This window comes from Ruditapes philippinarum, unplaced genomic scaffold (genome assembly GCF_026571515.1).
Source record: "Ruditapes philippinarum isolate M1 unplaced genomic scaffold, ASM2657151v2 ctg12807_1_1_1_1, whole genome shotgun sequence".
Taxonomy (NCBI): Eukaryota; Metazoa; Mollusca; class Bivalvia; order Venerida; family Veneridae; genus Ruditapes; species Ruditapes philippinarum.
This window is the reverse complement of record NW_026862008.1, coordinates 1-13982: the sequence shown is the minus strand read 5'-3', so window position 1 is coordinate 13982 and position 13982 is coordinate 1. Positions and strand designations below refer to the sequence as shown.

The window sequence follows — 13982 nt, the reverse complement described above, 5'->3', positions numbered from 1 at the left end:
GGCACATTGTGCATGAGAAAAAAGTCCTTAGAGGAATAAAATTAAAAACATTTATGAAGCATAATGGGCCGTAAAACATAGACGATGAAATTTAATTTTTTTAATTGAATGTTTAGATATTTTGGAATTAAAGAAACAGTATATCGAAAGATTTTTGGAGGCTCCCGGGCTATTATATATATTTTTTGGCAATTATTAAATAGCGGAAACAAAAATGAAATTCGAAATCTTGCAATTTACGTATATGAAGCGTTCGAAAAAAAAGAAAAACAAACACATCAAACTTAATATTTTGCAGTATGGTGTTAACTGTATCAATTTCCTTTTGTATATCTAAAAGTATCAGAAATTAACAGAAAATGATGAAAATACTTGAAAATACCTAAAATCGCGTTTCTCCGTGTTTTAACATGGCCCGTCATATAAATTCGAAGAAAAATTGTTGTTTTGTAGATTTTTTTGATTTTTTATCATTAAACTAATATTAAACATGGTATGGACACCTTAATATTCAAACGCATGTCCGCGTGGAAGTAACCAAATTTCCACGCTCTTTTCAACAAAAATAGAAGTTAACAAATATCAATATGTTAAAATGGCATTGCTTAAGTAATACAATATGTAATACCATGGTCAAAATATAATAAAATGCATTAATATCTTATGCAAATTTATATTTTTATTATTGCAGTATATATATATTAATTTTGTCAATAATACAGAAGTCCTAACTAAGACGGCTTCAATAATCCCCATAATCACTGTCTCCGCCGTCTCCACCGTAATTTCCGTAGTTTCCGTAATTTCCGTAGTCTCCGTAATCTACGCCATCTTCACTGTCTGCGTTACCTCTTTCGGCTTCTATTTCTGCTGAACTACAATCTCGACAGTTAGGATAATCCTTAAGCAGTTCATCATACATATCATAGTAGTCGAGGTCCACTTGAGATGGTTTCTTTGTTGTTGTTGCTTCTGTTGCAGAATCTTCAAAGAAGCCATTACCAGTATTTTCATTATCATAACTTTTGTTATTGTAGGCATCTTCCTTACAACACTGAAACAACATGTATAAACATTTTAATGGTGTCACAAAAGAAAAATAAAAAAAGAAAACACAAAACGTTCCCAATCTTCTAATTTTCCGAGATTAAATAACCTCTTGTAGTTAAATGAGTGAAATGTGCTTTTTTTATTACGGCATAGATAAGGGGCGTCCGTGGCCGAGTGGTTAAGGTCGTTGACTTCAAACCACTTGCCCCTCACCGCTGTGGGTTCGACTCCCGACAGGGACTTTGGATTCTTTCATGTGAGGAAGCTATCCAGCTAGCTTACGGAACGTCGGTGGTTCTACTCAGGTGCCCGTTCGTGCCTGAAATAATGCACGGAAGGGCACCTGAGGTCTTCCTCCACCAGAAAAGCTGGAACGTCGCGATATGACCTATATACTGTGTCGATGTGACGTAAAACCCAAAACAAACAAACAAAAAAAAGATACTGCAATGTGCATAATCACCAACTTTAGTGTATCATCGACAATTATTTGGTAACTATTAACTTTTGACTATATATTTATATTATATTTTAATATCGTATGCGTTTGCCAAAATTAAATCACAAAGTTCGAGCTCTTGAAAAAATATCACAAAGTTTTCCAAGATACCAAAGGGTAGGATCTATAACTTAAAATAAATGGCGATTATTTGCACATGAAATGATTTTTGAAATGATTTTCAACAGTTAAATTTCTTTTGTAAAAAAGAATCGTACACATACGGCGCGCTGCAGTTTTCTCAGTGTTTGAGAGTCGGTCAAACAAGGGAAATAATAAAGCAAAAAAAAGACTTTCATGATTATCTCCCCTACCGCTTCAATTAAATGAATAAGTACTAGACTAAGTGAACGTGATAATCTTTGATATATTTGAGAAATGTTCCTTGACAAATATTTTAACCAAGAAAATCAAAGTCCAAGGGGAGCATAACTGAATAAATTAAAAAGTTATCTACCCTTTAAAAATGCATTCCAATTTAAAAACTAAAAATGTATTTAAGTTTGAACAGTTCATCTTTGACAATTTTATCAAAAAGGAGCATTACTTTGCAAAAAGGAACATGTGGTGTAATATTTTGATTGTGAACATATATATATCAAGTTTGAAGTGAATTACTTTGATAGTTATTTGGAAAATGACTTCAAACAAAACGTTGACCATGGCTAAAAGTCTAAGCGGCAAAGGGTACATAACTATGCAACAATATAATGTTGGGATTTTTGAAATGGCGTCTTTTTATAACAAGAAACATGTGTACCATGTTTGAAGTGAAAAAGCTTATTTTCTAAAAAATCAGACATTAACGAAAAGGTAATCCGGCGTTGACGGGAGGTTCATGACGATAGCTGCACTTTGTTTCTTCGGAAAGTGGAGCTAAAACTGACAGATAGAGAGGTACTTAACAAAAAGTTAATGATGAGACGCCGGAAAAAGCTTTCAGCTTTCACACAATACTTACTGAATTAGTGATTTGCGGATATATAACAAAACTTATGTGCGAAAGGACAAACATCTACGGCATTTTCTTTCTACGTATTTTGTCCACTGATCTACATTTAAGTTACTATTTCTTGAAAAAAAATGTATGATTAGATCAATACATAACGGAAGTCTAGAGCATTTTACATTGACTTTGTGACCATGATAGAGCCTGGCATTGAGGACGTGCAGTCCGGCCAGGTTGTATTACCATTTAGTGTTGAGAATTGAGTATCGCTCAAGCCGGTGCTAGGGGGCGTGAGGCATGTTGCACTCATTCATTATCCCTCATGTACAGACTCAATCAAACGAGTCTGCTATTCATATTTAATTTTATTGTGATTAATGCTTCCGAGGGATCACTTTGTTTCCAGATTTTTCCACACCTTATGTTTAGTTATTTACATCCTTTAAGTTTCAATGACAAGTGCTTACTTTAAAGCAATAATTAAATTACAAAAATTCAGCAGGTTATGTAACATACCGGAAGAGGCGTTGTCGATGCCCCCGTTGTTGTTGTTGTTGTTGTTGTTGTAGGCGTTGTAGCCATTTCTTCTTCTGTTAAAAGATAAAACAACATATAACCTGATATATGAAATGTTAATATATCTGTGGGTATTGCATATCAAAACATTATATATAATTTGATAATTAGAATGTTAAAATATGTCAAATTATAACCTATTTGTCTTTTAAATAAGTGTAATTTGTTTTCCATTACGACCATCGCGACAAGCATATGAAACAATGCAAACTTATGATGGTAAAAAAGCAAGGGTATGATGATAAAACGTCGATAGTACGATGCTGAAAAGTCCAAATAACGAAACCACGATAGTGAAAACTAAAACTTTCGAGTTTTTACCATCGTGCCTTCGGCTTTTCACGGTCTTGGTTTTCATTATTTCGAGTTTGCATCATTATATTGTTGACTTCTTTTTCGTATTTCCGACTTTTGACCATCTTGGTTTCATTATTTCCACTTTCCATCGTCGTACTTTTCACTTTTCATCTTCGTACCTTTGACTTTTCATCTGACATTGTACTGTCGCGTTCATGTCTGGCATGCGCACTCACACACTTAAAATGCATGATGATATAAGAAAATAGTTTTACAAAGGGAACAATTTCACAGAAAAAATTATGTCAATGGCTTTAGATCATGATGTCAGCATATGAATGATGGTGAAAAGTTGAAATAACGAATGCAAGATGGTGAAATGTCCAAGATACAATTATGAAATGTCCAAAATTCGAGGGTGAATTTGGAAGTTACGAAACAACGATAGTGAAAAGTCAAAAGTACGATGTTGAAAACACGAAATTATATAGAGTTTTCACAAACGCGTTTTCGTTATTTTGATTTTTCATCAGCGCACTTTCACTTTCGTGGTTTCATTGATATGACTTTTTCACCATCGTAATTTCATGTGTTCTAAGTTTCGAGCTATTTTGTGTAAAATATTTATTAATTCTACTTTTAATACAAAAATCTAAGCTTCCTCGTTTAACTGTAATTTTACCGTAATTTTGCAAAACATGATTTGAACACACTTAGCAGTGATCTCATATACAATTCTACAAATGAAATGTCTTAGCGAAGGCGCTTTTTAAGATTGTTCCAACATTAGACTATGCAAAATAAAGTATGAAAGTTTATGATTACACAACACATATTTTTAAAAGCTCTAATTACGGCGCTTAGAACAAACAAATTTTTTAAAAGTTTTCCTTTATGACTCTTGACGCAGGACATTATCGAACGCTTCACACCAAATATCTGAGCTTCTGAAGAGCAAAGTTTTGAAAATCTAGGACAGTGATTAACTATACCATGTTAAACATTTAAAAAATCAAATGATTGAAGTTTAGAAAAAATTTGTTTAAAAGCAAATACTATTTATAACACTATGTAAAATCACATGACCCCTTGGGCGGGCCCTACTTTGACCCCGGGTCTTGATTTGAACAAACTAAATAGCATTCCATCATACAAGACATCACACCAAATATCTGAGCTCTAAAACTTGAAATTAAAGAGATGAAGCTTTTGTAAGAAATAAAGGTTGAACTTAAAAAAATCTATTTTAGCTTCTCTAAACCAAATACATTGTATGCTATAGTCAGACATTTTGCACAGAAAATCGAATTTGTATCAAATCTGTTACAGAAGAGATGTCACTGGAAACATACACTCAAAGATCCTTAAGCATCAAAGTGACATGTACTTAGGTACCATAAAAGAATTAACCCCAAAGAAATTTACCAGTGCAAATGCAGAATCGAGTTTGTTCTTCATACATCACTTCTTCTCGAGCGTCACCTGAAATAGCAGGATTACCAGCGGAATTAAGTCCTACCAGTTACTGTTGTAAATGCTAATATGTGTTGAGGAACTTAAGAGTGGCATCATTTTGAATAAATTCAATGACATTAAAAGTAAAACCTCACGTGGTAGAACTTCACGTATATATGCTTGTATATATATAATATAAAGAGCGTCTTAAAATAAATTTGTCGATACTTATAAATTAACATCCTGAATTTCAGGAAAAACACTCACTTTTACAAAGAACGTCATTGTGTATAGGTGGGGGATTGTTACACTCTCGTTGAATAAGTCTAATATTGGATTGACAGTCACACGTTCCAAGCTGCCAGTCGGACCACCCTTTTCAAAACAAAACAAACAATCAAAAAAATAGAAAGTATGGTGGCATACTTCTGTCACCAGATAACTATATAACTAATTAGTAAATTAAGAGGTTAACTAGTAACGAAACAAGTTAACCTCTTAATTAACTAGTTAGTTCAATGGTTATCATAACAGGAAATAAATGCATGTTAGTGCCTAAAACTGCCTTCCTTTTCTCATTTTACCACATTAAAGTTAAGTGGTTAACTTGTAACGTAACTAGTTAACCAAATAACTAATTAGTTATTTAAGTGATTAACTAGTTATGTAACTAGTTAATCACTTACCACTTATCCAAAATATCGCTAAATGGTTATCTAGTTACGTAGTAAATCACTTCAATAACTAGTTAATTATGTGTTTAACTAGTTACTTAACTATCTAACCACTTAATATTAAGCTGGTAAAATAATAAATGAATGACAGTTGTAGGCACTAACATGCATTTATTTCCCGTTAAGATCTTTCATTTATTGAACAAATTAACTAGTTACGTAACTAATTCACTAGTCAGTTATATGGTTATCTGGTGGCAGAAATATGCCACCATAAGAAAGATTCATTACGATCTTAATTTTGAATAAATTGTCTCTAAGAAACATTTTCTTTAGATCAGTTGAATAGTATTATGTTTTGGCATTTAGTTTTGATAATGTTTAAAATAATAATAGATATACGAGGGGAAGTCAGAAAATATCCGGACTTTTGACTCGTTCTCGAAAACCATTCAACATTTTTAAAAAAATCTTTCTACTCATTTTCAAAATATTCTCCACCTACGTCTACGCACTTTTTTTACCATCTTCGTGGGAGCTTTTGTATTCCCGCTGTGAACCATGACGTAGACGTATGTTTTAGGTACTGTGTAACAGCAGATATAAGGTATATATTTCTTTCCAGCAAGCAATTTTTTCAGTTCTGGAAACAAATAAAAGTCCTAGGGGGGCGAGGTCTAGGCTATAAGGAGGGTGAGACAACAATTGCCATTTGTAAGAGTTGATAACCTCCACTGTAGCTGCGGCGGTATGGGAGGAGGGTTATCGTGAAGAAGGAAGACATTTTTCTGTGCTAACCTGGGAAGCATTTGCTTCAGATTTTCAAAATTACTTCAGAATAGTCCTTGGCGGTGACAGTTTGACCTTTTGTTATGAAATGAGTAAGTATCATTCCTCGTGAATCCCAAAAGGCAACAAGCATGACTTTGCTAGCCGAATGAGACAGCTTAAACTTTTTAGGAGGTGGGGAACCAGCTCGTTTCCACTGCTTTGACTGAGCTTTTGTCTCAGGTTAGGAATAATGAACCCATATCTTATCTCCAATGATAATGCGGTTCAAAAACTTATCTCCTTCAAGATTAAAAAGACTTAAATGTTTTTTTGCATTGGTTACTCTGGTTGCCTTTTGATCAGCGGACAGCTGTCTAGGCACCCACATGGCACTTACCTTGCTCATGCCTAGGTGTTCGTGTAAAATCTTGTGTGCCGATACCTTACCAATGCTAAACTTGTTCGTTACCTCCTCCAAAGTTACTCGACGATTTTTGTTGACAAAAGCTTTAACATTTGCTACCATTGTTTGGGCCACCGCCTCAGCTGGCCGCCCAGTCCTAGGCCTGTCACAAACACTTGTTCTGCCTTCACGAAACTGAGAAACCCAGGTGATACACATTTATCAAAAAATCTTTTTTTAAGCCTCTGAAAGATGTGGCAGGGCTTTTCACCTTCTGCAACCAGAAACTTTATTACAGAGCGTTGTTCCTCTAACAAAAGGTCCATGATAGACGAAACACCTATCATATATCAGAGGGCAAAATACTGTGTAATCACAACTATCATTGAAAATAAACTGACCACGTTATTGGCGAATGAATGTAGTTTTCCCCAATATTTAATGTGTGTATATAGCTGCACGTGGAAAGAGAGGAGCATGAAAAGTCCGGATATTTTCTGACCGTCCCTCGTATCTGTCTGAACCAGACACGAACATATACACACAAATCACTACTCAGAAACTTGAAGTCGGAGTTCTTGTAATATCTGTTTGTATAATATTATCCTTACGGGTATCATACAATTGTAAGTTGTATTATAGTTTATAGTTATAGTATATGAAACGTTTTAGTTACGAGGATATAACACTGTGGCTGGGGCGACATCAAGGTGTGTTTCTGCTAAGAAAACGTCAAGGCCGTCAGGCCGAGACAATTTTCTTGCAGAAACATCCAGAGATGTCGCCCCAGGAAGTGTTATACCACCGTAACTAACGAGTTTCATATACTATAACTTTTTTATCGCATTTTCATTTTTTGTAATAGAAATAAAAAAAATGCAAACTGATTGTTTGTGGAGAAAGTTATTCGAATTCAAAATTTAAGGGCTTTTTCAGTGGAAATAATTCATTCAGCGTTATTATTTATTCCAAAATATATATAAAAAAATAACATTTATCAAAATAATTTTACATTCGTACAATTAAACGATTGTAAATCTCTGTTGGCATACCAGTTATATATGTTTATATTTTGAAATGTAAAATTTTTTCAATTGTTTTTGTTCTAAAGATAAGTATAATTGTGAAGAAGGACATAGATGGGATTTACAATGAAATGAATTATTTACCTGGGCAATTTGTACCATCATTCCTGCATTTCTCTTTCTTAATAGCTCCAATACCGTTGTCCCGCTGACAGTCGAGCGTATCACCTTCCTCGCGGATGCAAAATCGCAACATAAATCTAAAATAATTAAAGTAAACAATATTCCAAAATAAATTATATGTATCTGAACACTTAATGATACTATTTTAAGAATTTTATTGCTCATTTTGCTTTAATAAAATTCTTACATATAGTTAAATATAATGAATTTAAACATAACAGTCAATGACTTTGACAGAGATTTTGCAGCGTTCCCTTAAATTTATTGGCATAAATCAATGTTATAACTTATTTGCGTAAATGTTTTTACTCTTATAAACCACAACTATCGAGGTTATGTACAAGGAAAGTCAAATATAACTTTGATAAGGGTGCTGCTGCTTCTTTTTTAACACAGACGCGAAAGTTACGATACGACTGGGAAAAAATGTGCTGAAAAAATTCAAAGTTGCTATCCTGTTATACTGACTTACATTTCTCCCAGTTCGCATTTTCTCCTTTGTTCTGATTTTCGAACATGACAGTTACAGGGCTTGGCGCTACATGTTGTTAACTTTTTCCACTTTGTCCATCGAGCTGAAAGTAACATGGTTTTTGCCTTAGTACAAAATCTAACGCATTGTTTTTAAAATGCCAAAAATAATGCAATGTTATGATTGTTGAATCACAAATAAAAAATTTTGTATTAATGAAAACAATGGCACCCCGATCAAATAATAGATAAATTAATAAATACTAGTAACTATCTAGAATGTTGTCGAATCAACTCGTACCGTTGACAGAACAGAACAGAATTTTATTTTGGATCTGTAAATATATACTCTTTATTTTCACATTTAAGTGATTTACATAATAATACAATTTTATAAAGTGAAAACTAACAAATAAACATATATACAATTTTGCATAACTATGAAAAATTGGTGTTAATAAGATGCATAGCATATTGGTTAAGTACAGATCAAATGCAACTTGAAATTATAAAGTGAAAATAGTATAAAAATCAAAATCTGAATTTTATACTTAAACTAAAAATAATTATCGAATAGATATAGATTATATGAGTGCATGAGTATTTACATTTTCAATATATATTTTTTTCTTGTGATATACTTCAGATGCTTGTACAGCTATCACTGATGCCAGTATCGTATTTCCTTTCTAAAAAACATAATTATGACAACGCATTTTTAACATAATAATGTTAAAGCAAAATCATCGTCTCTGCGAGATTTGTATAGACCCTTTATTTAAGACTGGATTCAAGTTGTCGCCATTGGATGACGTCATTAGGGGATACGGTGGACAATGCCGATACGATTAAGTACAATAATAGAGGGATATAAGTAACTCTTCCCTGACTGGTATCGCCTATGAAAGGGTCTATTCTCGCGATGGTTGGTGACACTGGGTAGATACAGACGATGGGGAAATATTCTGCGACTGTGGAATCGATTAATATTAATCGACGATTCGAGAATTACAAAAAAGTGTTCAATACTGACTACGCTAAATGCAACAATAACTGGTCTTCCGACATAAAACATGTTATGACCATACTTGGATTAGACTCAAATACGACAATAGAACAGTTATTAACTTATCACATGCTAATGACCAATTATTCCAATATTTGGTCAGAAGATGTCAAAACACTGCCAAAAATACAGTGCCGAATATTTGAAGAAAACTTTTAATGCGAAGACTATGTATTGTTGAACTTGAACAAGAACGAAAAATCGATACTGTGTCAATTTAGAACTGGTATTCTACCGTTAAGAATTGAAACAGGACGTTACATTGGAGAGCAGCCTGATCAGAGATTATGTAGACTTTGTACATCGAGTCATGTAGAAGACGAAAAACATTTCCCTTTTCAGTGTGAACAGTATATAGACTTGCGTGAAAATCCGTTCAGAACTCTTTTTGATTTCGTTAACGATCCTCTCATGGACACGAATCAGAGACTAACTCATATTGTTTCAAACAACCCTAGAAAACTTGCAAAATTTCTTATATCCGCTTACCTTAAAAGAAGAAATGTCTTGTTCTCATAGTAATCGATTAACCTTGATATCTACTTTTGACTTAAACCATTATATACATATAGTCTTGTATTTGTAATTAAAATGTACCCATTTTGCAATGAATGTGTGTATAATATAATTATGTAATATTGTAATTCGAAGTTTTCTTTGTTTCACTATATGTCTGTGTCCATTCTATTATTGAAACCTTACCTCTTTTTATATTTATATAAACCATATTTTTAATGCAAGTTCAGTAACGTGATATTGTTGTTATTCGAATATTAAATAGTGTGATCACTCTATCACCAGTTCAGTAACACATTTTAAGTAATATAAACTTTCAAAAGTAAACTATTTTCCAAATCCCAACCTAATGCTATGTACTTGAATAATGTATATATATGTGTGTGTGTGTGTGTGTGCGTGTGCGTGCGTGCGTTTGCGTGCGTGCGTGCGTGCGTTTGCGCGCGCGCGCGTGTGTGTGTGTGTGTGTGTGTGTGTGTGTGTGTGTGTGTGTGTGTGTTATGATAATTACAATATTTGTAATTTGTCTCTTAAATTATATATGTATAATAATAAGCACAATAATTGTAATATGTAGCTCAAATTCTAATATGTTAATATGTGACGTTTCATTTCTGCCATCACTCGGTTAAATTAAGGAACTTTAGCTTTTTTGTGTATGTGTTTACGATTTGGTTTAACGTAAGTCCAGTAATTCAATCTATTCTGCACAGTAACTGGTATTGCATTTGTATTTTAAATGTATATATTGTTATAATAAATGTGCTGCGTAATACTTGAATAATGTGAGTATATATGCAATTTTGTTTTTTTGAAGTTTAAACACTACTTTTTCCATTTCATATCTATGATCACAATGTTAAGGAACTTTTTTTTTCGCTTTTCAGTATGGTTAACGTAAATTTAATATTCATTTTTCCTTGTCTATTTAACTTAGATATGTATGTTGCCAATTAATTGAAGCATTAATTCGTGTTTATATTTTATCAAGATAGTCCGATGTTACTGCTATTTCACATTTCATCCATATGGCCACTCTATTTAGATACTTCATCATTCGTTACTTTTATTATGTTAAAACGATGTACCTTATACGCAAATTCATTGCGAATTTCTAGCTCATATTAGCAATGTATATTTGTACCTTTACATAGTAACTTATTAGTTGTTTAATAGATTCTATTGATATTAAATTTTGATAACGTAAGAAAATATATAACCAGTATTTTGTATATGTTCTTGTACTTCAGATCATCCTATGTATAAAAGAAGTAACTTTATTGAATTATGTAAATAATGACATCATTGATTTCCTGGTGACATATAGGCCCAAAGGGCCACGTGCCTTTTGTTTCATCTGTATATTATGTATCTATGTCATTTATGCACATGTCACGATAACTATAACTTATCTTATCTTATATATAGATATCTGCTTCATTATGAAAAAAGTTCTTGTCTAATCGTATCCAATATAAAGTGTCATACCTATTTTCAACAATTATAATACCATCCGATATAAACTCTTTATAGGCCTTTAAGCATAACAATGCTTAAATTTTCCGTAAAAAGTTTGCGTTACATATCCATTTTAATTTATATCACTAGTTTTGTTTACCAATTAATCAATTTGACCCGAGCTTTTGTCAACACGTCCTGGGTGAGTCAACTCGTCAACTTCTATTCAATAAAGTTGTTTAAAAATGACTTTCATGTAAGAAGATATTTGATATCAAATATGAAAACTGAAAAATTAAAGATTTCTTATTAAATTGAAAATTGGTCAAATAGAATAATGTGTGTAAATTGATATGATAAATTGAAAACCTTGTTTATATTTCCTATCAAATTTACATAGTTGCATTTTAACAGATCATAAAACACACGTGTATAGTTCTAGTATCTTTACAATGACTTTTAAGTTTGCTTTCAAATTAGGTACAAATTAACTTTCTTCTCAAATTGACCAACGATAGTTTTTTTTATCAAAATAAGCACAATGAAAATATTGTCCTGACAAATTCATAATACAATAGATATGTATTCTATGATTTTCAATTGTTTACTACTTCATTTTCAACGATTCAAAAGAATACACGAACAAATTAGCCCGCGTTTTATAATTGACGTTACGAAGACAATGAAATCACTCTCATTTAAACACTTAATGATTTAAGGTATCTAGAAACGTCTTAAAATTCCTTTTGTTCTACTTGTAATGTTGGCATGCACCACTAAACATGTATAATATTGTAAGACAATGAATATGAGTTTTATCTATATCAAAAGAGTCTGATTTAATAACTTAAGACAGATACCACCATTCTAAAAGAAGTATTTTTCATCTCTACTAGTATTCTCCATTTAATATAGTGTCTATACATTTATTTAATTTGATTTGTGTAATGTTCATTATGTATAGTGTAATCATTGAATTGTGAAATATGTGATTAATGTATTGTCTGTTTAAGAAACAATACCGGTCTTAGCGTTGTTAATCGGCTATCTTACACTGATCTGGAATTTTGATGTGTAAGAATATTTTCCCTGAACAGCTCAGTAGGTAAAATGCAAGACTGATAATCTCGAGGTCGTGGGTTCGATACCTACTTATGCCACTATTTTTTTTTATTTTATTTTTTTTATTTGATTTTTATATAACTTTTCATGTTCATTAATTTTCTTTCAACAAAGTTCTTTTCATGTTCATTTTCTAAGTTGTTTAGTATTCTAGATTGTTCATTGATAGTTTTTATATGATGACTTTTGTACTTCGAGGTGTGTGTGCTAATTTGTGCTATTGTGTGATGTTGATATACTGATTGTGTGCAATGAAGGGACACAATAAAACTAAATTGAAGGGACACAAAACAAAAACGATGCAGAACAATATAGTTAAATGAACAATATTCGTCTATATGGCCTCAGAGACGACGATCCCAAACAGACATCGAGCATGACAGCTGAACTGGTAGTAACTGAATTGAATAACTAACCTCACAATGAATGATATCAGTATCGCTAACAGACTGGGTCGATATCTACCGGGTAGAACCAGACCAACGATAGTGCAGTTTGTTCGCAGGGAAGTAAAGGGAATAGTTTTACACTCTATTAGACTCAAGGATAGAGATAAAGAAGTAGACGATGTTTGGTATTCAAACGGAAAATTCTTCGTCAGTAAAATGGCTGCAGGAAAAAACGGCAAACTTGAGAACCGATCTTTCCAAATCAAACAACGTGACTTTGCGTATTGGTTAAGAAAGACTGGTCGGAGAAAGTAAGATAAACACAGGAGAACACGAAAGTAGGTACACAGACAGAGTGACAGTGTTCATGACTTTAAACAATGAAAATGTATAATTTGAAGATAATGAATTTCAGCTGTAAATGATTATCGATCTTTTTAAAGAGGATGAACTATGTTTATTTATTTGGTGGGTATTTTATGTTAAAAATAAGTATAAAGTTATGATAAAATATTATAACAAACATGAAGACTGTCTAGTAAAGATCTCGCATATTTTAAAATTCGTGAGTAAATGTGTTCAATATCAAATGTTTAATGAGAAGCTTACGTAAATAAAAATTTGAATATTGAACCACCACATATCCGGATATATATCAGTCTTAAACTTTTAAATATGTTATAAAGGATGTGCTGTTGTTGATTATTGTATAGTCGCACATGATAGTTTGAACCATTTTAAAGATTTCACAGTTATTAGAAGTACTGAAATTATTTCTAACATTCAGGTAAATACTGGCCTTATACCTGTATCCATACCAGACCACTCTATTTTAACTTGGATAGTTGAATTTGATAATTATAATGAAAATTTATACACTCAGTATTCAGAACCTGCATGTGAAGCTGTTAGTTTTGATAAGTTTGATTTAAAAAATGTACCAGATACTTTTTTGAACACTCATGATGTAGTTTCTTCACTTCATGATACAGTTTTTAAACTTGAACAAAGTTTACAGAATCAGAGTCATATTGACGATGCTTATTCCAGCCTTTGTGATATTTTAAAGAGTGAGATG

General features: G+C 32.4%; 1 protein-coding gene across 1 annotated transcript; it reads right to left on the bottom strand.

The window, feature by feature from the left end:
• Positions 1 to 607: 607 nt before the first annotated feature.
• On the bottom strand, positions 608 to 8457 carry LOC132717636 (uncharacterized; the record flags this gene model as incomplete). Its single annotated transcript, XM_060701150.1, is given in 6 exon segments — positions 608 to 1054; positions 3015 to 3088; positions 4797 to 4853; positions 5094 to 5201; positions 7844 to 7959; positions 8355 to 8457. Coding segments are annotated over 6 exon segments (770 nt in total), but the record flags the coding sequence as incomplete, so codon positions are not given.
• Positions 8458 to 13982: the final 5525 nt, after the last annotated feature.